This window comes from Schistocerca americana, chromosome X, assembly GCF_021461395.2.
Source record: "Schistocerca americana isolate TAMUIC-IGC-003095 chromosome X, iqSchAmer2.1, whole genome shotgun sequence".
NCBI classification, from domain to species: Eukaryota; Metazoa; Arthropoda; class Insecta; order Orthoptera; family Acrididae; genus Schistocerca; species Schistocerca americana.
Window position 1 is genome coordinate 385,211,741 of NC_060130.1, and position 27,345 is coordinate 385,239,085.

The 27,345-nt window shown below is 39.1% G+C and overlaps 1 protein-coding gene across 2 annotated transcripts in view; it reads right to left on the minus strand.

The window, feature by feature from the left end:
• Nucleotides 1–27,345, minus strand: part of LOC124555567 (myotubularin-related protein 2) — a 182,921-nt gene that overhangs the window by 57,192 nt on the left and 98,384 nt on the right. For both annotated transcript variants that reach the window (XM_047129526.1, XM_047129525.1), the window contains 2 exons: nucleotides 21,926–22,101; nucleotides 9,253–9,360 (listed from right to left, as the gene is read on the minus strand). In XM_047129526.1, the coding sequence (XP_046985482.1) occupies nucleotides 9,253–9,360; nucleotides 21,926–22,101 (284 nt within the window). The remainder of the gene's footprint in view (nucleotides 1–9,252; nucleotides 9,361–21,925; nucleotides 22,102–27,345) is intronic.

Consider the following 27,345-nt stretch of genomic DNA (forward strand, 5'->3'; position numbering starts at 1 on the left):
TTCCCACATGGCTCTACGTCAAAATAAATGTGAGGATGAACATGAAGCTCTACTAGCTGGTCATGGATATTCTATGCAATTTCATTACACCAGTAAATAGTTTGTACGCAACTCACTCAATTGCAACATTTTAGGATGCTCTTACTCTCGTGTGGGCTGTAAACACAGTACATACACTCGATAGAGATCACCGTTCAGAGCTACTGCTATAGATGAACACAAAACCCACTTAGTCACTGATTCTGGTACCATTAGTGTCAATAGTTTTGGAATTGAGGTAGTCATTGAGATCTGAGTGTTGTGATGTCATTAGTTTGGTGTTCTCCTTTGACTTTTGTGAGAGGCCATGACATATCATGGACCAGGTTACTCACCACGGAGGTCATCTACCACATACCTGAGGAATAAGTTGGAGGTCTCATTTGCAAACAAGAAACTAAAAGCACCACACAGGTGGCACTCAGTCATGAAAGAGACTGTTCTAATACAAACCTGTTCTGCATTGCTTTATGGGAAGTAAAAGTACAAGATCTTACATGGTCCCACCTGTCGCCATATGAGGGTACATAATGCACCCAGGAACATTGTCATATAAGCTGATTTTGGTGGTCCAGGTGTTATGATGTGGGGCGGCATAATGTTGCATGGGCATACTGTCCTTCAAATCTTTCATTGGGTTGCATTCACCAGTCTACATTATTGCGGCACCATAATACTTCCCTATGTGCATCTTTTCAGCCAGGCACTCGGGCGAGCTTTGTTACAGGATCATTTAGTAATCGCAAAAGAGTTATGGAGATGATAGATAAACTCCAGTGGAAGACTCTGCAGGAGAGACGCTCAGTAGCTCAGTACGGGCTTTTGTTGAAGTTTTAAGAACATACCTTCACCGAGGAGTCAAGCAGTATATTGCTCCCTCCTTCATATATCTCGCGAAGAGACCATGAGGATAAAATCAGAGAGATTAGAGCCCACACACAGGCATACCAACAATCCTCCTTTACACAAACAATACGAGACCGGAATAGAAGGGAGAACCGATAGAGGTACTCAAGGTACCCTCCGCCACACACTGTCAGGTGGCTTGCAGAGTAAGGATGTAGATGTAGATTTTTATGGACAACAATGCACAATGCCACCAAAACTGCACAAGTGGAAGAGCTCTTGGAATGAGGAACAAGAGAATGTTCGGCAAACTGAATGGCCTGCTTTTTCTCCCAACTTAAATCCCATCAAGCACATGTGGGATGCATTGGGGAGACACACTGCAGCATGTCTGCATGCAGAAATGACCATCCAGCAGTTGTCAACCACGTTGGAGGAGGAATGAAATGCCCTAATCAAAGAACTCCTTAATAACTTTGTGGCCAGCATGAAAGTACACTGCAGAGCACGCACTGTTGTTCATGGTGATAACACACACTGTTAAGAACCATGTCCTGCCTTTTGTAACAGCCATGGGACCATAATGACCCACGGTAACTGCTGTGTAATTATTGCTTTTATTCTGTCATTTCTTTTTGTCTCATAGCGAATTTCTTTCAGTTACCTTCTGTAATATAATGTAGCAGTTCTTATTATGTATAGTTCAAGTTTCATTGAGCTAAATTACTCTGCAGCGACACATCATGCTAAAGTTACTTTTGTTTCTAAGTTCTGCACATCAGCGGGTATGCGTGGCACTTTCCCCAGAAACTTTCTGAGAAATCTGAGTAGTCTGTTCATTCTTCCTAATATTCATTTTATGTTATTGTCTCATTTCATACCATTTCTTAATACTGGCAGTAAATACTTACACTAAACTCCATTCACTGGAACAAGAAACTGGCCATAAATGCATCAAGATGTGTGACCACAGTGCTGTCGTCGAGGGGTGAACAATACAGGGAACACTTGATCAGTGTGGCCACGTCCATTGCAAGCGTAAATCATTAGTGTGTCATCTTAGAATCTGAATGTAAAGTTCATCACATCTGAAAGACCAGTTTTTGACTATTAGCGTAAGCATCAGTGTCTATGATCACATTCAGCGTTCATTGTTTCTGTGCCCACCCAATAGCTACATTTTTCCCCCATTAGCATCACCTATGAGTTAACTTATTATGTCATCCCCTACAGATACAGTGAGTGAGGTCGACATGTCCATTTTAAGTCCACCCAAGAAGCGATCAAAGCAAGTTCTTAATTTCTGCAGAGACATGCATGTTTCTCAACGTGTATAAAATCGAGCTGTTGTGTCCAGAGCCATCAATGACTGATATTGTTTTCAAAACAGCTGCATCTACAAGTGTTCGTTGTACTTTAGTGTGCCATGTGATAAGTGAGTTGAAGTCTCCCAAGAAAGAAAAACCACGCACACAAGCTTTCAGAAAGTGTTGATGACCGAAAGAAAAGTGATATGAAGGAAAGTATACGACTTTTAAGATGTTCGACATGGATGCAATATCTAGAAACCATTAAATTGTTGAGAGATGAAGGAAGACCCATTTGCTATTTGGATCAGGCGTGACTCAACACAGGACAAACCCGAAGTAACAACTGGGTACATAATGATGTAAAATCCTCTAAACAAGTGTTTTTGTGTGGATTACCCACTGGAAACCAGGGCTCACCGGATATGGGAAAACACCAGGTTAACACATACACTGTGAGTAAAGCAGGTTTCGTCAAAAGCTGTGGATTTTTGAATCCAAGAAAAGTGGACATTACCATGAGGAGACTAGCATCAACACATTCGAGAAATGATTTCAAGATACTCTTCCTCAGCTTCAGGAAAATAGAGCCACTGTTCTCGATAATGTGCCATACCATTCTTGTCAAAAAGGAAAGTTCCTAATGCAAATTCCAGCAAGCGAGATATATCAGAATGGATAAGATATAATAACATAACTTTTGAAGATGGCATGCTGATGAAAGAGCTACTATATCCCCTTCATCATAAGAAAAAAACCTTATGTAAACATTACACTATGTATTTTTCTGCATTTGCTGGAACCTCACTGGACTCTGTTTCACATGGAGCAGAAGCTAAGCTGTCTCGAGTACAGTCAAGTATGATAATGAGGATACATTTTATAGAGTACATCGACTCAGCAGTGCATCTAACTTGGACAGCAATGGCCGGCCACCTGGCCCAACTAACCTGCAGTAATGTGGACAGTTGGAGTAAAGGTGTAAAAAGAGATGACCAGAGAACAATATAGCCTTGAATGTCATTTAATTTTTGAACAGAAGGAACTAATGGTAAAAGTCAGGTGATATGCTTTTTAGGGGATCTGATGGAAAACAAAACATGCTCTTGATGTTAGCTAACATAGTACTGTCTTTAAAAACAAGAGTGATGAAAATTCCTGACTTTAACAGGGGTATTTTTTCTGCTTGAGCTACGTGCAGCATAAAAGAGCACTGCTCGGATTTCACCATGTAGTTAAATATTGAAGTTAAATATTGAAGCCATTGAAGCTATTACAGTCAGTCGTCTGGTAATCTCTGAACTCCCTCCATATCAGACTCTGTGGAAAACATTGCTATGTTGATAACAAGGTGATCAGCAACAGAATCTCAAGCCACCAGAAAGTTCACATTTCCTCCTCCTCTTTTATGACATGCTATTTTCGCCATCATTCGGCAGTGATGTGTCACAAAGCTTTGCACATTAGTTCCAGTACATTTGGCAGCTTACATGTCTTGTTATTTCTTGCAACAAATCCTGTAACTTTACTCCAGATCAATTCTATTGGGTTCAGATTGCAGAGTTAAGGTGACAACTGTAAAAATGCAGTATTTGTACAGTGTTCTCTACACTGTGAAAATTATTGTTTTCCACATTTCTACAATGCTTATCACTCTGGCTCACGTGAGACCACACCTGTCCTACTACACAGTAGGCATATTCAAACAACGAGTATTTGATTTTTCTCCAAAACATTTAATTGTGTAAAGTTTTCTTAACTTCAACAATCTTTTATAAAATATCAATAACTAAGAATGTGTATTTGCAATGAAAACCAGAATGTTGCGTGTTATATGTAATTAGAAACTAGAAGATGTGCATTTTTCTTTGGGGGAGGGGGGGGGGGGGGGGGAATATTAGATATGAGATAATTACTATATATTTGAAGAATTTCATATCCAAGCGATTTAGATATTCAACCCAAACAAAAGGAATTGTAGACCACAACGAGTTTTGAACTGGTACCTGCCAGCCCACTTGATTATCAATTTAGAACACTACTGATTACACCACAGATATAATTAAAATACCCTACCTTATACTAATTACCTAGTGTTTCTCAAAAAATGTCAGAGCTGATTTTTTCTCAGTAGTCTTGTCAAAAACATTAAGAACAACTTGCTTCTAGCCATTAACAGTGTTCCATGTGCATGTTTCACTGCGAAGCGGTGTCATCAATTTTTGTTGTATGTATGAACAGAGAGACAATCAGAGCACAAGTTGTGCTTACAGAAGCTGTGATGGTACACGATTTTTGAAATAAAAGTTACATAACTAAAGTAAGATTAAGAGAAACATTGATGGCTGTTAATACATCCAAACATATTAAAGTTTCATTTACAGTGACACAGTAATAAGATATCTAATACATAAGTTGGGCTTACTTTCAAGAGTGGAACAACACCAGTGAACGAGAGCTACGGCTGATGACCATTCATTGTGTTTGTGTTTGTGTTTGTTTACATTAGGTTTATTCTCATGATAAGCGAAGTATAGAAATCATTAAACGAAACAGGGTAGTGCACAACAATTCCTCTATACCACTGAGATTCAAACAAAACCTAGTTAGTTTGATACAGAATCGAAGGCTATATTGCAGTAAAGACAAGAACACACAAAATGTGTGAAGTGAAAGAACTGCTAGAACAAGCAGTAAGAACAGTGACTGGGGAACAAATGTGTCCTCCATGTGGTGAAAAAAGTTTAAACTCAAACGTGGTAATTAGAGAGCATTATGAAGGAGAGAGAAGAGCGTTTTGTTACAAACCTGAATGAAAATAGTTCAAATTCGATAAAATGAACTCGAGTTTTATCATTCATTTAACATTTCTGTATCTGGTATTATTACTAAAATTGCTTATGTTTGAATCTGCTCTGCTGCCTGACTGCTTTTTTATGTTTTCTTTCATTATATTGTAGCCCTAGTTCATCCACAGTGTGCACGAAAGATTTTTGACACCTCAGCTTTCACTGGAACAGATGGGGATGGGTCACATGAGGCAGTTTCTGTTTCATCCCAGCACTCTGTGAATACCCATTAACACACTCAAGATGGTCACCACTGACCTTGTAATCTGATACAATATAGGTCTTTCTCTTTATTAAAGGCATTATCTTACATTTATTTACATTTACAGAGAGGTGCCATTCATTACATCGAGTGGAAATTTTGTCCAAGTCAAGTCTTACTGGATTTTTTTTATGATTATCCGATGACAGTACTTTCCTGTAATCAACAGTATGTCAACAAACAATCTTATAGTACTGGTATTCCGGGTCCTATCTGATAAATCTTATGTACACTGACTCGGAGAGGTTCTATTATGCTTAACTGGGGCACAATTGATGTTATTTTCATGTATCCAGAAAATTTAATGTCCAGTATAACACATTAGGTTCTACAACTCAAATATTCATAATGCCAGTAACATGAGTGCGAAGATACACAGTTTAAACATGTCTTGGTTAGTAGTCGAAGATGTAATAGTTTAATACTTTTTGGAAATCTAGGAACACTGAATCTGTGTGTTCACCTGCATCTACTGTTTGCAAGACGTTGAGCATGAATAAAGCAATTTCTGTTGCACATGAGTGTTTTTTCTGAATACATGCTGCTTCTTTGACAAACTGGTTGGCCTATAATTCTGACCTTTTATACCTATTGCAAACAGGAGTAACCTACACTGCGGTAAATATGAGCTAGGAAAACACCAAATTCCACAGTGCTTTCAATGTGAAATATGACTGCAAAAAGATTGCGCTGCCTTATTCACTTTGAGCAGTGTTGTGTAACAATATCAGGTTGAGAACATCAGTCTCTCTCATTTGTGAGCTTGTGGTGGTCAAACATTGGAACGCTGTGTGCAAATAAATTTTTAAATGTGGAACTTGATATTTCTGCTTTCTGTCTGCAGTCTTCAGTTTCAGCAGCAAGTGCATCCATAAGATACTGAGTTAAAGGTCCAGATCCATTCATTGACTTTATATATGACCAAAACTTCCCAAGATTTTTGAAAGATACTTCATCAGGATCTGACTGAAAATTATTGTAGACTTCAAATACAGCCTCCTTAGGGTGCACAAGTTTTGCGACATTCTCTGAATCGCACCTTAAACCAAGGTTTTTACCATCTTTTATTGCTGTACATGCAACAAAAATACCCAGACAACAGTTTACAACCAATTTCAGCTTTCAAGCAGAATTGTTCTTTGTTTGCCAGACTGACCTAAATGTTGTCAGTTCATTCATTAAGCTGACAATGAATGCTTATGAAGTCCTAGATATCTTGACCTATTTGCCTTTGGTGACTATTGTCCCTGTAATAGCATCATGGTCACTAATCCCTCTCACATCAGTGACAATCTTGTAATTGTAAGGTCTGTTTATAGCCAGGAGATCTAAAATATATCCTTTTTTCACTTGTGGATTCTCAGACTACAGTGATATTGGAAAAATACAATTGCTGACAGTTTCAGTGTTGGTGCTGCTGTTTCTTGTGCCTACCTTAATCACATAAAGTGATTTTGTAAACATATCTATGGCAACATTTCTGAGTTGTATCAAATCTTTATTGAAGAGTATTGTTTCATACATAGCCATTTGTGTTTTGCAGTTAGCTGGCAACAGTACTGCCAGATGTGAAGGATCTTCTTTCACTAACTCAACTGTAGTAGTTGGAGGCAGCTGCCCGACAATGATTTCTGTTACTACACAAGACTGTCCATATCCACTGATAAGGTATGCATATGCTAAGTTTTCACAATCAATATTGAGCAGATAGAAGTCTTCACCTATTACTATCACCTTACATTTGGGGTATTTTCATGCTACTGAGTTTAGGCTATCTTTGAATGGCTCTACAGCTGTTGTGTATGAAACCAAAGGTCGCTGTAAACATCTGAATCTTAATCAAAGTCCACTGATCCAAGTCAGTCTTGTCCATATTAATTTGCAGTCTTAATTATTTTGGAATTAGCTGGACCTAATGTTTTTGCTTATCACTACAAACATCCTCCTGGAAAGTTTAACCAACTTCTCTTATATATGTTACACGTGGTGCTGAAATTTTCCCCACTCTAAACTTCAGGTTTCAACAAGCTCTCAGTAGCTAATATGACGTGATGGTGACTGTTTTCTGTAAGAGACACATGCATTGTGACTCTGCTGTGAATACTATTACAGTTAACAATTAATATTTTCTGGTGTACAGCACACACTTTACCTATCCAGTGTGACTTTGCAAGGGTCCGCTGCATAGTGAAATTGCATCACAGAACTGAAGAAGACTCTGGTTTAGGCATTCTACTCAGCTTAAGATAAGAGGTCTCATTCAATTCTCAGAATGGTTCTGCTAATTCACAGCTGTGGAGAGAGCTCACGTCCCCCAGTCTCCTGAAAGAACTGGGTGACAATGTGAGTGGCAATCTGTAGCTGTCTAAAACTTGTGGTCTCAATTGCTCTCAGGATGGCCTCTTTGACACTGCCACCAATTCCTCCCAGGATACATACTGAGTGCACATTTGATTAGTTTCCCTACCATGACACCATTTCCTTATGAGGGACCATCATGTGCTCAACATTGGAACTGTCTACAATTAAACAGCCCCTTCTTTCACCTGTGTGGATTGCCTCATCCTCAACAGAGTGGTGATCACTGGCTCTCTTTCATTATCCACATGAGGTAGTACCTGAAACCAGTTCATTAAGAGGTACTGGACTAACATTGTGGCCATCATCCACATACAACCTTTCTCATCGAAAAGCTCCAGAACTGGGCACACCTTGCCAGCTACCACCACTGCTACTGCTTGGTAGCAGAATAGCTTTCTCTGCAGATCACGTCACCAACAACTGCAATTCGCCAGATCTGTGGCACCATCGCGCAGATAGACCACAATTCGCAGTGTTGATGCAAAGCCAGTAGAGACTGGTTGACACCTCATCTTGCTGTTTGTGAACAGCAGCTACAAAAGCAAGATCATGCAACACGCACAATCCCTAGCCATGTCCACACACAAATTCAGTTCATTCAAAGATAAAACTGAGGTAGAGAAAATAGTTCCAAGGCCAGGTTGTGCTTACCTAAGAAACTAAACCAGCAATGCATGAACTTTAGACTCTGGGTGTCCGAATTCAGCTATAGCAATTAAATGCCCTGAATCACAAAATTAAGAAATATCCTAGGTCAATGTACTGAACAAGTAAACATTAATTACTGACCCCATCCACACTAGTGCATGAAATTGTTTACGATATTTCTTAAGTAACAGCTGGCTGCAAAATCTCTCTTAAAACTCCCATCAGATGTAACACTGGATCGATATCAACAATTCAGAAGGTTTTCTTATTTAATAGTGTATGAAATTATTATATCATCCTACAAATATAATTATATCATCCTACAAATATACAAGAAAATATATAGCAACTGTACATGGTGCCCCTACCCTATAGATTCAAAAATTATATGGGTGTAGCATCCATTATCTTATCAACAAAAGCACACTTCAAAGAATACTATGTTTGGAGCACTGGTAAAGCAGCAATTACATCCTATCAAAAACAATTGGTGTAAGAGTGGGGCTCAATGATTTTGAATGAACAGTTTTATTACTGTATTAGATTGTAATGCATGCAGAGATGCATACAGACTGGTTGTCCTCACTCTTCACATTTTTATCCTGACTTCTCCTAAAAGTTGGTGTAGAAATTTATGAGGTAAACATTTCATTTGGTATAGTTTATCCAAAACTGGCGCTAATATTGTGTTGTTCACAGCAGTATGTAGTCACAAAAAATTCACACTTTTCAAATATTTAATGTCTAGAGACTTATTGGTTTCAAAATGGGGCAATCCTCTTCAGTACTTTAACAGTAAATCATTTTCATGAGATGTAAATCTGCCATAACAGAATTTTATTTTGGTTCATAGGTGCTACATTAATTTTGCCTTGTTAATGTGTACTGAGTTCAATGATCTTGTGAGAACTGTAAGAAAAGATGACAGTTTGATACTAACCTGCTGGAATTTATGTCCAAAGCTAAGCCATTCCTTTTCAATGAGAACCTCAAAGCCTTTGATTGTGCGGTAATATGGATCCAGCATTAGCATAGCTAATGCTGTAAGCTGTAAAATAATAATAATAATAATAATAATAGCAACAAAAACAACAACCATAATAGCAATAACAATATAATTTTATGTGTACAGAGCAACATACCAAATTGCCATTACAAAGTTATTCAAAAGAATATGGCTGACCGAAATTGGAACTTTTAAGATATCTTTAGACCTGCCACAGCCATTTATATTTAGTTTTACATTATTCACATTCCATCTTGCATTTCCTGTATCCCTAACAGGCGCGCAGTAAGACCATGTAGCAACAATAACTCTTGACAACACTGTGCAAATAAGTTAACTGCGGTTCTGAACAAAAACATTGTCAACATAGTTATGTTACATGGACGAGGAAGTTTATATACGGGAGACTAAATTAATAGATTTTTTCTGAATTTTTTTTTTTTTCCAAATAGTTTATCTCAAATACAATAAAACACAGTATTAACGAACCCACTTTTACAGAATTCCCAATTTTAATAAATTTTTCTGTTGCTACCATTCAAACTAAGAAACTGCCCACTTTTAAGGCATAAACATTAGATAGTACGCAAACTGAAACATAGCTATGACAAAATTCCTAACATATTTGAGAGTTTGCAGCCAGTCCTTTCTTTTCTGAATGAGTTGCATTAAATTGTTGATAGAGAAAATGTCAATAATCCACAATCAACTCTGATTGTCAGAAGGTAGGTCATAGTTTTTGGTGAATAATTTCAAATAGTCTCTTTCTGCATGCAGGTCACATAAGCTGATGTTACAAAAAACATTGCAAAGTGAACAAATTAAGCACATTGTGTTGTTTATCGAAGTGTTCAATTCTACACTGCTCAAGATGTTTGCAGTTATGGCTAGCGAAATACGAAAGCAGAAGATTTAACAGAAGCTGATACTTATTTACATTGTCAACAACATTCTGCACATCAAACTCTGACACGGCAAAGAAATATGACTCGACATTACTATCTTTGCATAGTATACTTAAAAATCCTGAATGCTGAAACTCCCTGTCCTGCACTAACATGGGAGAACATTTGTCCTTCATTGTTTATAAGGGCCTACACACCTTCAGTTTAACTCCAGAGTTACCCATTCAAGTCAAAATCTGAACAGTTCTCTAAACTGAAGGTGTGTAGATTGCATTCAGTTTTTCCTTCAATTTTGGCATTTTTTGAAGTGTTCATGATGATACAATGACATAAAAAGGAAACTTTCTGTGTACTGGGTGGTTGCAGCTGTTTTGCTTCTTTAACTGTTTCTAAAAGCAGATAAAATGATGTTTATTTTCTTCACTACAATGTCTCAAGTCTAGTCACGCACTAGAATGTTTCCGTTTTTCTATGCACATAATGTTCAGGATTCCTGAAGCCTCCAGTAAAATGCAAAATCCATTTTTCCTCATGGAGATAATGATGGCAACAGGTTGAGGTTTCGGTGACAGACAACAGTATGACTGAAAACATATCAAAGGGGACTGCACAGTATAACATCCACAAGAAAAGCCTTTCTCACACACGAACAGCTTGCCCTTTGAAATGTGCAGTTATCTCAGGTAATCAGTTTAAGACAAACATGGCATCATGTGTGATTAATTGTGCAGCCAACCTAAATGTGTGTACACCCGCTGAAGACCTAGAAAACATCCCGTTACAAATGAAATTACTCCATGAAATAGTCAGTTAAAAGTTTCCATTGGAGGAAATTTAGGACCAAGAAACTGGCCTGATACTTACAATTTAACATTCCAGTGCACTGAATGATTGGAAATACCACTGGAGGAAGGGGAGTGGGAGGTTGCAATGAACTCTTTTTCACGGAACGTAAGTGAGGAAAGTGAAGCAGCAGACGCGGAATGTACTGAAAGTTGGAACCATGGCCCTGCTGTGTGCTTATAGTGAAAAGTTGTCATTATTAATAAACATAAAAAATTTTAAACTGCCAGGTGAGTAAAAAATTTCTACAGTGCAGCTATGATTTTATTAGCAACACCTGGACAACTACTGAAATATGTACAAAGATTCTTAGGAGCTTTAATGCCAAGATGTGTGCAGCAGGAAGAATGAACATTCTTATTATTATTGACAGATGCCCTGCACACCACAATGTGATGATATTTCTCAGGAGTGCCTATGTGTGTTCCTGCGAACAGTACAATCACTTACAACCTCTAGACCTGTGTATATTTCATCCTGTGAGAGCTAAATGGAGAATAGCTGCGGGGAATAGGTAAATTTCATTCCTCAAAAGAAAGAATATAATGAGAATGAGTATTTTACAGACTATGGACATATTTCGAACTGCCTTCAGTTCTGTAACTCAACATGTGTTGAAGCCATTGACAAATGCTAGCGTGGCTCAGTATCAGTTGCTGCAGAATACAGTGACAATTTCCCTCAAAGCTGTTGCAGATGTTCTATCAATTGTGACATCACAGACCTTTTTGTGATGATAAGATCCAGACTTTGTACAGGTAGATGTAAGTGACCACGTAAAAACACAAACAGAGCTGGAGGAAAGTGGGGTGGGGTGGTGGTGAGGAGGAGGAGGAGGAGGAGGAGGAGGAGGAGGAGGCTTGACTAAGTTTTGTTGTAGCTGTTATGAATTATTTTTCCCCATTAAGTGTAGACGAGTCAGTTCTGGAAAATGTCACGCAGTTAGAGTGAAAACCCTTGTCAGTACATTATAATGGCAGGACAAAGCGAACTACACTTCTCAGTTTCTTTTTCACAGATATTAACAATATTTAAGGATCCTTCCTTTTTGTTTCATCGTATTTATCTATGACAGTAATCACATAAAACTGAATACAAACAATTCCTTCTTAATTCTGAATTCTGCCTTAAAACTTGCACAAATTCTGCCTTAAAACTTGCACATCCATTGGTGATTTCACATTCAAATATTGAGTGATGAAAAGTGTGTGGCACAAATATACACTGTCTGACAAAAAACATGAAACAGCAAAATAAAATAAATAAATAAATAAATAATAAAAATAAAAAAAAATTATGGGACAGCCGGCGGCAGCCACTCAATCCACTTGCACTTGGAACCTCTTCACTACAACATCTTCAATTGTGTTTAGTATAGCACGCAACACCCTAGTTGATACTCTGATGGCTGTATTCTGTTTTTTGCTGCATTACTTGTAATGGGTCTTCACCTACTTTGAGAACTTATGAAGCAATACAAACCAAACGACAATTACAACACTGATCAAACAGGTGTCTCTTTCAACATCCTGCCAAGCATAATGCTTGCCTTTAAGGGCGAAAAATTCCATGGAGGCAAACACAGTAAAGTTTGCCTGACAGTAATGTTAGGCACAAACACAGATTGTTCTAAAAAATTTAAACCGTTTGTGATTCACGAATATAAAATACAACATTGTTTTAAAAATATAAAAATACTGCGAACAAACTACAGTGCCAACAATAAAGTGTGGATGGTGTCAGAATTATCTGAGAAGCAATTACGTTGCCTTGATGCAAGATTGGGAATTCATAACATGAAGATACTCTTGTTAGTGGCTTGTTGTCTTGTGCATTCCAAAAAAATAAGTTTATATGATGGGGAATTAACGAGTTTTTGCCACCAAACTATACAAGGAAATTACAGACCTTGGATTTGGGTATTATCCATTACAACAGGAAGGCAATTGTGCAGAAGGTATTAACTTTGATGGATGCTGGGAAAGACCTAGCATCCTTTAAAGTGTCAATTTAGGATGTTTTACATTATAATGTGAAAACATGGGTAGAGATTAAGGAGGCCACCATCTCCAACTGCTTCCGAAAATCGGGTTGAAGCTAACGAGGGAAATGAATCACACACACCAGACCTGAGTATTAATGATGATGCTGAAAAACTACTTGCTTCATCCTGGGAAAAGCTGCAGCTGCAGCATCCACTTCAGGATTTCGTACACAATAATGATGATGTTGTCACCGTGGAAAGTTTATCTGTTGATGATATGACTGACTTTCATAGACAAGAAAACATTGACATTGCAGAAGGTAACGGTGATAGTGATGATGATAGTGGGGTTCCCCTCAATTCAGTTGTAAATGGAGCAGTGAGAACAATTAAAAAATATATTTCTGCTTTAGGTGTTGACGACAGTTTTTAACTGTCTTTATTAACTGGAAAACCACACAGAAAATAATTCACCAAAAAACGTTAAAACAACCCACAATTTTGGATTTTGTTGCTAAAAGATAGTAACTCTTATTCCCATTTGTTCACACTGAATTTATGTGAGACCATCCAAATTAAAGGTCAGTATAACAAATAAAAATGGTCTATTAATGTTTTGTAAAATGTAGGCTTAAAATGCTGAAGTGAAATACTGTACTGTTTCCTGTAATCTTGGCTGTGGATACAAACCGACCTATATCACAGCCCCAATGTCTAGGGTGATTTGAAGATGACAATTTGGTTGTGAGCTGACGAAGCGAGTGAGTGAGTGAGTGAGTGAGTGGGTGAGTGAGAAATAAAGGCTACAGTGACATGCTGATCTGTAGTGTAGTGCCATATTTAATGCACTCTGCAATATTTCACACACTTTTCTTTACAAAATCTAAAACAGCAAGATAAGTTGTTGGCACTGGGTACATTTGCTGATGTCAGTTTTACAGGAAAGTTATAGTAAAAATGATGTTTACAGAACTATTTAATGTGGTGAACACTTGACCTCCACTTTCTGTAGACTTAAAGTATAAATACTGTAACTGCCAGTTAAGTCACCTTAGCTTTGCAAACATGTAAATCAACATAGAGGCCACTTGGCTTGCATTATTTTTAGCGCGATTTGTTGAGTTAAGTGTTGGTAAATGTCATGTCAGCTACTTAACATAGCACAACATTCACATAACCTGATGAGTATTTTGATGCCTATCATGTACAGGCATCATAAAAACTACGAAAATGCAAGGAGGGCCCTATACGTAAACTGTACAACTTGTGAAGTCATTTCCCACATTTTACACAATTTTTTTTTCAAGTCCCTTCAAAAGTGTAAAAGTGGGGTTTTACTATAGTAGAATTTAAGGACCTACTGCAGGCACTTACAAAGTATTATATGAATAGGGTACAAGTGGCAGTTGCCTGTTACAAATTCTTTCGGTTGCGTAAGCATCAAGGGCAGACATAGAATCAGTGGGTGACTGAATTGCAAGGCATTACTACATAGTGTAGATTCCAATGTGACTGGGCAATATTACAGTGATGCAATGATTTTTGACAAAATCACGTGCAACAAAGGTGACTAGAAATCGGGAACAAATTCTTCAATATGTTCTGCAGATTCTGGACTACCAAGATTCCTGTGAAAATGCAGCAGGCAGTTTTAAGATAGCACCTGTTTGTTTTGTAGGTAGCCACAGGAAACAGGCCTCTCAACTGGCCACAGCTGCAGTGCTTACGTCAACACGTACTGCGTCCGGCGCAAGATGTGAAGTCATGTCCTCACAGTAATATGGCAAATGATCATTGATTTTGCTCCTTGTGTGATGTTACTTGTTTTCTTTGTGGCAAAAGGGGCATGTACAGTCTGTGTGCTTACAGAATTGCAAAGTGCCTGCTTTTACTACTCCTTCACACAAATCTAAGTCACAAACAATGTGTAGTGTTTTTACAAAGGCTCATAGTGTAGTTAGAGCAAAACGAGTGTGTAACAGTGATTCGGGATAGGCTCCCAACTCATCTGCAGTACAACAAAGATTTTGTTCCTTTTACTATTGCTGGGCAGTCAGTCTGCTTGCAACCTGACCCTGAGGCTTCAGTGACTTTGCTCAACCATAGCACTTACGAATTGCTTGGCAAATCGAAGTTGTGCAAATTGTGCCATACACTGATGTGGTACAGCCGCCAAGTCATTCCTGTCTTAGGCGCTTGTAACCTTCCTGCAACTTCCTGAAATTTTATGAAGACTGTGACATTTACAGTGCTTTCCTCCTGAGAGAGTGCTAATATTTTTTATCTTAGCTCTTTTGATTTGTTTTGGTAAAACATTCAGGACAACATACTTTCTGTTTGTTCCTTTGATCCTCGGGACAGTGCTGCTAAGTTATGTGCAGAATTTCAAGATTTGTTTTGTGAGGGTTTAAGCAAAGTCAATAATTTTCCCATGTCACGATGAACGACAATGCACAGCCACGTTTTCTTAAGAGCTTGTCCTGTTTCTCATGCTCTTCGAGAACAGGTGACTCAGGAACTTTTTAAGAAAACTGAATCCTCAAACAGTCGCTCACAGTTATCCTTTGCTGCATCTGGAAGAACTGATGGATAAATAGGGTGCTGGTTGTTACTTGACCAAAACTGATTTGCATGACGATTACTTGCGAATCCCTCTGGATAAGCAGTTGCAACAAATCTTTGTCATCTAGGTCTTGTCAAATTTTTGAGACTGCCATTTGGCAGTGTTTCTGCATCCATCATATTTCAGTGCTTTCCGGAGGAGCTGACTGCAGAAGTTCCTTTTTGCTCAAATTATTTGGATGACATTGTCTTGTCAGGTCACACTCCTGAGGGACACATTAGCGGTCTTCACATTCTGTTTCAAATGTTGTAAACAGTTGATCTCAAGTGTAACAAAGACAAACACGTTTTTTTCATTTTTTTCAGACAGAACTTTAGTGCTTAGGTCAGGGGCGGGCAGGAATCGTGCACATGTGCGATGCACTTGCACGTGTGCAGTTAACAGGTGTTCTGTGTGCACACAGGGGCAAGCTGGCCACCCGCTTCTCTCCACTCCCCAACATACCGTCTCTCCGCTTCTTCCTCTGTAATGTGTTTTGTTTCCTGGCCTGCTTTATTGAATGAAGGAATAAGGTTAGTAGGAGTGCTTGAAAGAAATCGTGGTTTGAAAGAGTACGTATCACCTACGATACATTTTATTTAATTATCACAGGTGGAGTTTACAATACGTTTAATGTCTGGAACAAAATTTCTACATACAGACAAACGCAAACAGTTGCGTAAATTTTCATTACTGATGTTTGCTCTTAACCGAGACTTATTAATTTTCATAACAGAAAAAAATCTCTCACAAACGTATGTCGAGCCAAACATTGACATTATCTTCGCGGCTTCACGATGGAGACGAGGAAACTCTTGCTGTGGAAAGTCGTGATAAAAATCTATTACACGTCTTGCCAAAAGGAACTTGTCTCTCAGAAGAGAATTATGCTGTAGAATCTACAGTGCAGATCTATTAATTCCATATGCAAACTGGGATGAATATCATCTACAGAAACAGCAAATTGTCTCGAGAACTATTCAAAACCTTGGGATAAGTATGATATATCTCCAAATCGCTTGAGAAATTCCACTTTTATTGCACTAAGTACGGGAACATATTGAAACTTATTATAATGGCGTTCAATATTAAACTTCCGCTGACCAGCGAGAATACTGTCACATATTATAAATTTCGAATTTTCACGTTTTTGCACAAAGAAAAAATGATTCTCCCATTCCTTTTTAAAAGATAGCAAATCTCCACTTCTCCGTTTCCTTGATTCACTCTGCATTTTCCGGTTCTTGAAATACAACATTCACTACGTAGTGGTCGCTTCGCTTCAACGTCCGCAGCTTAGCCTGGTACTACACTGCCGCAACCTGCCGGCTGTCGTCACTGTCCCGTTTGACGATTGCACGCAAGCAGCACACGTGCAGCGCTGTGTGCTCATGAGCCACGTGCAATGTTTGCCCGCCCCTGGCTTAGGTCATGTCATTAACAGCCAGGTTGTTCACCTACTGCAAACACATCTGCTCGCTATCTGTGACTTTCCACTCCCATACAATGTGCAGGAATTACAGTGTGTTACCAAAGGTCACACATTACGTCCAATTTATTCCTAATGCCACTCAGATCACAGCTTCCTTGCATTGCTTGCACAGGAAGAATGTTCATTTTGTTTGGTCACAGGAGTGTCAATCTATTTTGCTTCATGATCAACACCTGGTTTGTTTTGACCCATCCAAATCTGTTTCTCCTTCCTCTTACAGCAATGGCGCCGTTTTGTTGCATAAATTTGGTGCTGTTGACAGCCAACTGCCTTTTTTTCAAAGTCGTTGAACAAAGCTCATTGTAATTATTTGCAAATTGGAAAGGAGGCTCTTGCCATTGTCTGCAGTGTCACTAAGTTTCACAATTATCTTTCTGGAAGAAAATTCTACATGGTGACTGATCTTAAACCTCCGCAATTTTTGTTTAGCCCTTCTCAGTCAGTCCCCACTCACACAGTACAGACACTGCAACGGTGGGCTCTTCTTGTGTCAGATTATCAATATAGGTATCAGCCCACTTCTAAGCATGCCAATGCAGATACCATTTCTCGCCATAGCAGCAGATCCTGATTTGTAGATCTGTTGCACTACATTCGCACTGGCTGGTCACATTCAACCAGACAGATTTGTAGCTCTGTGGTTTACAGATATTGTGCCCGTCGTCATGCCTTTACGGCTGGCCACATTCAGCCAGACAGATTTGTAGATCTGCAGTTTACAGATATTATGCCCATCATCATGCCTTTACGGTTCACCAAGGTGTCATTTTTTTCTGCACCAATAATGACCAGTCATGTGTTAAGATTCCCCAGGTTCTCTAGGCTGACGTACTTCATTTGCTACACCACGGTCACTGGGGCATCATCTGCAGCAAACAGTTGGTGCCATGTCCTTGCACTTGGCACGGTCTGGATGCACGAACTGAACAACAGACTTCTCAGTGCCAAGCCTGTGCTGACCATCAATCAGCTCCACCTCAGCAGTTCTTTGCAAGGTCCAAGCCTCAAACACCCTGGCGACGGCTGCACTTAGATTTCATGGATACTTTCATCGATAATTTCAGTATATTTCTCTTCATGGTTACTAATCACTCTACTACAGCTCATTCCACAATCCAAGTCTTGTCATCTATCTTCTGCCTGGAGGGATTGCCCTAAGTGATTGTGACTGACAATGGTCCTCAATTTGTTGCTGCAGAGTTTGAACAGTTTTGCACTGCCTCTAGCATTAAGCACTTCACAAGTGCACCATACCACCCGTAATCCAACAGCAAAGCTGAATGCCTTGTACAAACATTTAAGCAACTGATGGACAAACCTCGAGCCTCCCACACAAGGGATCTATTGCTCGACTTCCTACTGTTCCCAGCCACGTGACAGACCATCACCGGTGGAGCTGTTACATGGACAGGGCCGCTACACCTCATTCCAATTGCTGCACCCGCCATGGCAGGTGGCACCCACGTTTCCCAGGCAGACAAAGTACAACTAACGATTTGGTCTTTTACAGATTGTGTAGCAGACAAAGGTGCTGGGAGTGATGCTGTACATTTGATTGTATGTTGTAGGTTTGCTAGGACATTTTATGTTTCTCCTGCAGGGACAGAGAGGATTGCTGTAAAATCACCAGAATCAAATTTGTCCATGTGAACTGTGGGATCCTGCTGCAGGCTATGTTCTTTCAGATTCCATGTCCGCCAGGACACAATGACCCTTGTGGCATGCGGCTCCCGCTGGGACTGCGCCAACAGCACTGGTCCAGGAGTTGATCAAAGCTGAGGCCCTTTTGTGGTCATTGCTGGCTCGAAAACCACTGTCGCTTGGGGATGGGCCCCTCTTCCTGGCAGCTACTTCATGTGCCGCCTCAGATGCCTTTCAATCATCAAGGTGCCTCTGTCTTTGTTCGTGGCTCCGCATCTGTAAGTGGGTGCACTCAGCGAATACATGGGGCATGGGCGAGAGCTCGCTACTGGCATCAGTTTCGACTTCTGTCTCCTCACTGCCACTGGCCTCCAGCACCCACCCCCTCCAATTATTGTTTGCTCATCTACACTACAGGGCAATGATGTGGAAGTTTTTTTTGGGGGGGGGGGGGGATGTGGTATCACGCACTGATATCACTCCACCGATATCCCACAGTTGGTAAAGGAATTGCAAGTTTCTGTCTGACATCAACAGTTATCGTGCAGAATCTGGTAGACCCAACAGTGCGTGCCCACTGAGCCACGTCTCCAGAGGCTCTGGACTATGTGCGTCCTCTGCCACCACTATATAGGACGGCCCCCTCAACCCACTCGCATTAGCTATGGCAACTCCATTCGTGCTTCGTGCAGCGAGCCTCATCCTAGTTACATTGTGATAACTGGACTCTGTTTCTTGCTGCATTATTTGTAATGGATCTTTGTATGCTTGGAGAAATACAAGTTAAGTACATCTTCTGTTTAGTGAGTTAACCTGTTTGCTAACCGCTTCAATTCCTGCCCAGCTTTCCTAAAACAACAGTTGCCACACCACTCTGTAGCCCACCTCTCCTTACTGTTGTGTTCGAAGTTGTGCATAACTTTGCAACATTGCTAACAGTGTGGTTTACTGTAACTGACAAAAGTGATTTTTACTAGTGATGACAGTTGCATTTTAATCTCAGAATACTGGGCATTGTAACAACATCTAATACATTTTCTGTTTTCTGGTTCAGTCACCAATCACTAGACAAGAAGGTAATTGGACCCTAATCCTCTCCTCCCCCCCCCCCCCTTTTTCCCCATACTCTTCAAATCAACCTTTGGAAATTTCCAGACTTTTTTGTTTAGTATCATTGAATGAAAATGTTTTCACAGACCTCACCGGTTACCTTTCTTTACAATGTGAACATTTAACTTACAAAAAACCACGACACAAACACACTAAATGTAGCAAAACATATCTACCATGCTTCACAATATGAAGAGCATGGACTGAATAGTATGTTTCCTTGTTCTCTTCACCTAAGTTTATCTTTTGTACAGAACAGTTTAGAAGATTTGATGGAGCATGCAACATGTTGTAATTGGTCAGTGGTCCACATATTATGTTTTATCACTGCAGTCCTAGATGTCTGTCAATACTAGCTGTAGCACGAATATTTTGTTTGAACAGTTCCTGGTGCACGGTTTTCGTTGTCAATTTTGCAGATGTGTACTGAAATCAGATATCTTCCTATCAGTGGCAAAAATCCTTTTTAACACCCTCTGGCATATCTTAATAAATCTAGTTTTCTTTACACTACTATGTTTAGTACAAAATTTTCCCCTCAAACCTTATTTAACATCTGATATGGTAGTAGATGAACAGGGCACCCAAACGACTAGAGACAAGCTAGTAGCTAAGAACATTTTCAGAGATGTTATAGTACGAGGAGAAAGTGACAGGCAGCTTCGGCACATAGAAATAAAATATTTATAGCACAGTATCTTATTATTTTGTCCAGCTGCTGAGCATTTTCACATATTTGAGGTGAATTTCAAAAAAATACTAATTCTGTCATAAAAATATTCACTCAAATATAATGACATGACAACATTATAGCTGGTATAGAAATAGGAAGTGATCAGTCTTAACTCAAAATGTAATACGTACTGCAACAATATATATATAGTCTTTCTGCTCCCGGGACTGGAATGACTCCTCTCCCTTAAAACCCACATCCTTTCATCTTTCCCTCTCCTTCCCTCTTTCCTGACGAAGCAACCATGGGTTGCGAAAGCTTGAATTTTGTGTGTATGTTTGTGTGTCTATCGACCTGCCAGCGCTTTCATTTGGTAAGTCACATCATCTTTGTGTGTGTGTGTGTGTGTGTGTGTGTGTGTGTGTGTGTGTGTGTGTGTGTGTGTCTATATATATATATGGCTGATGACGTACGGAAGTTTGTGTCTGGCCGTGAGTCATGCTTGGATAGCCTAACAGTAAGGCGACTGCTCATGATAAGTGGGAAATTCGACTGAGTTCTGGTCCAGAACAGATTTTCATTGTCATCAATCCATCAGACAGCTGATGGTTCTCCACATTCACAAATGAAATACTTTTCTTGCAGAAGAAATATTGTCATGTACCGTTCCATTATTGCTTTACAGCTGTGAGCCCATAACCATTCCTTCGTTTTTGCTTCAGATACGCCAGTGCTAAGTTGTGCTGTCATACTTCCAAGTGAGTAGCAGTAATATAAAATAAACTGCATGCCAGGGGAGAAAAAAAATGATCTGGGCAAGAAAATGACCCAGATTCCAATCTTGTGGCACAATCCCCCAATGAGGAAGTTTTATATGAGAAAATTAGCAACCTAATAGATGGTCGGCTGCGATCTGATGCAAATGTGCTGTTTCATGCTTCGAGCTCGTCATTACTGTGCGAGAATCATGGCATCCGAGTGATATAATGAAAGTTTATTTTATTATTTTTTAAATAAACAGTGATTTAGCTCATATGATGTTTTTTTTATTGCTGTTTAATTAAAGTAATGTTAAACTGTGATTTTGCTTATTCATGTTTACCTTGGCAACATGAAGACAGCTGTTCTTTAAATGTGTACAAAGTGCACCATGCACCTGCTCATGTCACAAAAACTGGCAATCCCGCTTGAGGGTTAAGAGTGTGACATTTAAAAAACACACTTTCAGAAGATATTTTAAGGCAGACTGAAACGGTTGCAGCACTAGTCATCAGAAAAGACAAAAGAAATAAGTTCTTCCATGAGGGAGAGATAATATTTTAAATACTGATGCCATATAAATAAATGAGAAACTGACCTGTGCTGTGCGATCCCAGCCATCTGAACAGTGGACTAGAACAGAGGTTTTGTGGTTTTCTACTTTATCAACAATTCTCACAGCACCAGCTAAAATGCATTTTATGTGCTTCAGCCAGTATGTTGATTCCACACCTGAAAGCCATCTTGATTCTTCTATGGTTGGGAAACAAAGCTCTAAAACACATGTTGAATACAAAATTAATTTATTTTGTCCACAGCAGCTTATTTTATATTGCTTTATTTTCTTCTATAAACAACTGCCTACCAAGAATGAAATCAATAGATATAAATTCTGCTGCTTTCACATAATGTTACTTTACTAGATGAAGTTGTGTAGCACTTAAATCACCTGTACAAATATTTGCAATAAAAATACATGTCCTAGTACCCTGTGTTTGTAAGCTGGTATCATGGGTGGTCAAAAATAACAATACAACCTACACAGATCCTGATCCTATGGATGCTTGCATAAATTTTAAATTAAATAGGTAGCAATGTTAAATTTACTTAAAGCACTCAGTTACATCTTTATGCACAAAAACTTACATTAAAGCTGTCCATAATATCTATGCTGAACCCCAAATAACTAAACACTTTTTGCACAAAACTACAACTAATCATGCCTCTTTCTCAGTCACTATTTTTGCTCATTAAAAGCTATGACTTTCTCATTAAAAATCCCTATTATTTCTGGACTGAACCACCTCCGAACATTTCACATATTTATTTCAATTTAAGATGATACACACAACTTTTAACTATTAATGCCGATTTCCTCTCATGGAAACAATCTTCATCTGATATATAGCTTATTATTTCACCCCACTTCAGAAAATTAATTTTGTTGCATGTTTGAAGTTACTGAGATTTAAGTTGATAGAAAGTACTACAATTCGTTGATAGGTGTATGGATGCATAAAAATTGAGCAAGAAATTGATTACAAATACACATATTCATCTCTCGGTCTCTCTCTGCGATTTTTAACAGCCATACTTTAAACCAATACTAAACTAACAATTCCCTGAGGTCTCAGAATGTGTCGTACCAACGGATCTCCAGTTTTTAGTCGAGTTATGCCACCAACTTCAATTCTCCTCAATTCTATTCAGCAACTCCTTATTAGTTATGTTAATTACCTACTTAATCTTCAGCATTTTTCTGTAGCACTACATTTTAAAAAGCTTCTACTCTCTTCTTGTCTGAGCTGCTTACTGTCCACATTTCACTTCCTTACAAGGCTACACTCCAGACAAATGCTTTGAAAAACAAGCTCCAAACACTTAACTTATATTCAATGTCAGCAAATTCCTTTTCTTCACAAGTCCTTTTCTTGCTGTTGCCAGTCTACACTTTAGGCCACCATCAGTCATTTTACTCCCCTATGTACTACTTTTAGTGTCACACAGCCGAAACACTTTGAGTGAAAGACAGGAATTGGCTTCTGGTTTCAGAGCAGCACACAGTTTTATTCTGTTGCGAAGGCTGATGTTCACTAAATTAAGTTAACAAAAATAATGGGCAAAAATATCAGAAAAGGAGTTTGATACTGATGGACAGGGAATGTAGTCTGCACACACAAGGGAAGAAAGATAACAAAAGCCTACGAAATAGGATGTAAAGGGGCTGGGGTACGGGAACTAATGTAGAGTAAAAACAGATGAAGGACTCTATAGTGGTGATGTTAATGTAAAATAAATACATGGATGTATGAACCTGATGGCCAATAGGTTCCTGTACCATGTGAGAAATGATTGCAGATAAATCAGTGGCCTGTGATAATACCTCTACAACCTTCCTCATCAGTTCACTGTTGGAAAGCAGGATGCATTGTCCATCTGATTTTTTTTATATACATACACCCTGACACTGGCACCTTGTAATATGGCAGACTGGAATACCACATATGAAAATTACTGATGCCAGGACTACTAATGTATTCAATCCTTTAGTCATGTACTTTTGTTGTAGATTTTGAGTAACAGCTGGGATTGGATCTTAACATTTATGCACCTCAACAGATTTGTATGCAACAGAATCAACAATAGAAATAGACTCTGAACACATGTTAAAGATAGGATTTATAAAGCAATTAAAATATGACAAAAAAGCATTTCTCAGAAGTCAACATTTAATTGATTATCATATGAGAACTTCCCACAACCGGAAATGTCTGGGTTGTGTTGATTTATATTATTACGCAAGATAAGAAACATGTTACTAGTTTTCAGTTGTAATTTAATTAATGTAATATTCACAGTAATGAGTTACAGTACATGTAACTGTTGTATTTTTAAGCACCTTGGCAGTGATCACAGGGAGGCAGTCGGTTGTGATTCTTTGTGCAAAGCATTTGGAGTTAGAATGCCTGCAGTACGGCAGCATTGTATTAAAGTCACTGTATATCATTATACTTGATAAATATATTGAAAATGAACTTTAAAGCCAGGAATGCAACACTTCAGTAATTAGAGTGCTACCTATTTTGTTCCTGCACCACCCATTATGAATTCATTTACAACACTGCAATGCAATGAAGCAAGATCAACAACAATCGCTCCTACAGTGTCTGCAGATATTCAGAGGATCAAATTCATGACTATTTCATTACCTCTTCAGTTATATTCATGACCTCTCAAAAATGTGTGTGGTACAATGACAAAGCACTTTTTTATAAACCTGAAAGCTGGTTGAAATAAAGGCTGAATGTGATAATTCTTATATTATTTAAACTGTATGTCAGCATGAATAATGTAATTACTTAGAGTCAACATTAATAAAACCGACAAACCATGAGGGTGGATCCATGACTGGAAATTGAGGAAAAAAGGTCCTATGAACATGTGTGCACTGTTGTCACAGTAGGTGGCACTGATGGATGAAAGTTCCTCTGACCATTTGCCATATTCCTTGTGTGTCGCCGGCTGTGTGATTGACGCAGCATACTGTATGGCCAAGCAGATGGAAACAGTCGAGAGGCAGAACCCAGGCCTCCAAATCTACTGTACACACAATCTGCCACCTTCCTGTATGTTTGTCTATCTGAAAGGACCCATGATCACACAAATACCCAAAAAGGACGTGAAATTGTGTGCGATGTGGTTCGCTTTTGTGAGGGTACTCATTTTGGCATAGTCGTGCTGCCTCTAGACCATTTTCATCTGCTTGGCCACGCACAAACACCATCTTGGCTTCTTCCCTACACGAATAACGGACCATTCTGCTGCTTACCACTCATCAAATGCTATAAAAACATTTAAATGTAGGATGGGGTACGACTATTTTCAGATATATTTATCATTAAATTAGTTAAAATACAATTTGTTTTCACACAGAAATCTAGTGAAAACTTACAATTTTCGTTATGACAATATAAAAATTTTGAAGGTACAAAATTTACGTCAAATGTTAAACTTCACTGTAAAAGATTCAGTGTTTAAGCTTCTTAGCTAAATCTGAAATTTCAACATCTAAAACTTCGGCTTCTCTTTTGCCTTTTTTATAATCATTCCTTTTTTTAAGCTATTTTATTTCTTGAACTGTTCTTCTTTTACGATTGGCCACTTCATTTTTATCAGATTTCTCGTTTTCTAAAGCTCCTACTCTTTTTTGGTGAAGCATACCTCACAGTTAGTGTAACCGATCTTGTAAAGACTACATACAGTTGTTTCTCACTAATGAGTAAACCATCTGATGATTGTATTACACAGTAAACACCTGATTGTATTACACAGTAAACACCTCTTTCTGCAACAACTGTATCTTCTAAGTTTTCAACTAAAAATTATTTGTTAACAGAAAAGTCTATCAACTATAGCTTTTCCATGAAACATGCATAACGACTTCTGCACAAACTTGATGAAGTCATGGTTCACACTTTGCAGTAAATTCATTAGAAAGTGATCAAGTTTTTCCTTCTTAGTATTGAATTGTTTCAGATGTTTTTCAGAATATTCCCACAATTTAAAGTATCAGCTGTTGATGCAGTCTTTTTGAGAAAAATTCTTCCAATGCAATTGTCACTTGAGAACTTCTGAAAACGGAGCTCTGCATAACTTCAGGTGATAAACATGAGCCACCTTTGACTATCTTTACATTCGAAGGCCTCTTCTCAACAATGTTCAGAGACAGACTTTGCTCAGTTATGTGGATACTAAAACAGCTCTATAAATTTTCAAAATCGAACAGATGGAAACTAAAACAGAGCATTTTTACATTACAGCTGTGCAATCAGTCTCGTACTGAAAATTCCACTGAAGGTCCTACCTTTCAATGAAAGTGTTTGCTTGATGGCAGGTGTTTTTGGTCTTCAAAGCATTTGAATTTCCATTTGTTCATCTAACATCCAACTGGAAAATGCTTATGAATCAAACTACTTATAGCATTCATTTTACACACCGGTTGGTTGGTTGGTTGGTTTTGGGGTTTGATGGAGGCTAAACATCGAGGTCATCAGTCCCCTGTTCCGATCAGACATACTTGTAAAAGGCCTATACAGTAAAAGCGTAACCTCTGCACACAGAGGGAGGGAACACCAAGGGGGTACAGAGCTAAAATGAACACCGCAATAACACCAAATTGAGGACACTTAAAAGGAGCAGAGCAAATAGTTGACTCGAGTAAAGCAGACTACAGTGGTTGATGGATCAGGGAAAAGGTCAACCACTCAACTACAAACAAAGAACCTCCAGCTGGAAAGCATTGATAGAGGTACCAACACAACTTGTTGCCATAAAAGACACTATTCTGGTATCCACATCACAATTATAAGCCGCTGGAGTAGGTGTAGCCTGAGAAATCATGCGAGAGCGCCCACACTAGAGTGAGTGATAAAACCCTGCTGGTGCACGGATAAAACGTAAAACTGAGTCAGCTATACAGGCATCGTCACCTAAAATTAAAGGAAGTGCAGCTGATAAATTAAAGGACTGCTGCAAGGGGGCTAAAAGGGGACAGTCCATCAGAAGATGGACCACTGTCAGCCCCGCATCACAGCGATACTTGGGCGGGTTCTCACGACGAAGGAGATAGCTGTGGGTCAACTGCGTATGTCCAATTCGGAGACGGCAGAGATCAACTGAGTCCCTACGTGTGCTCCTCAAGGATGAGTTTCATACGGCCGTGGACGACTTTACCATGCGGAGCTTATTTGGTGTGTTCAAGGCAGACCATTCAGAGCTCCACTCATCGCGGACCTTGCGATGTAGGGCTGGCCAGAAGTCTCTTTCCACGAGACCAAGCTCCAGGGGTGGCGATCGACACGTTCATTTCCTGGAATGCCGATGTGGCCCGGGGTCCACACAAATGTCGCTGAATGACCACACTCAGCGAGAGCAAAAACAGCATCTTGAATACCGCGCACCAAAGGGTCCTGAGAAAAACACGGGTCGAGTGCTTGCAATCCACTCAGGGAGTCACTG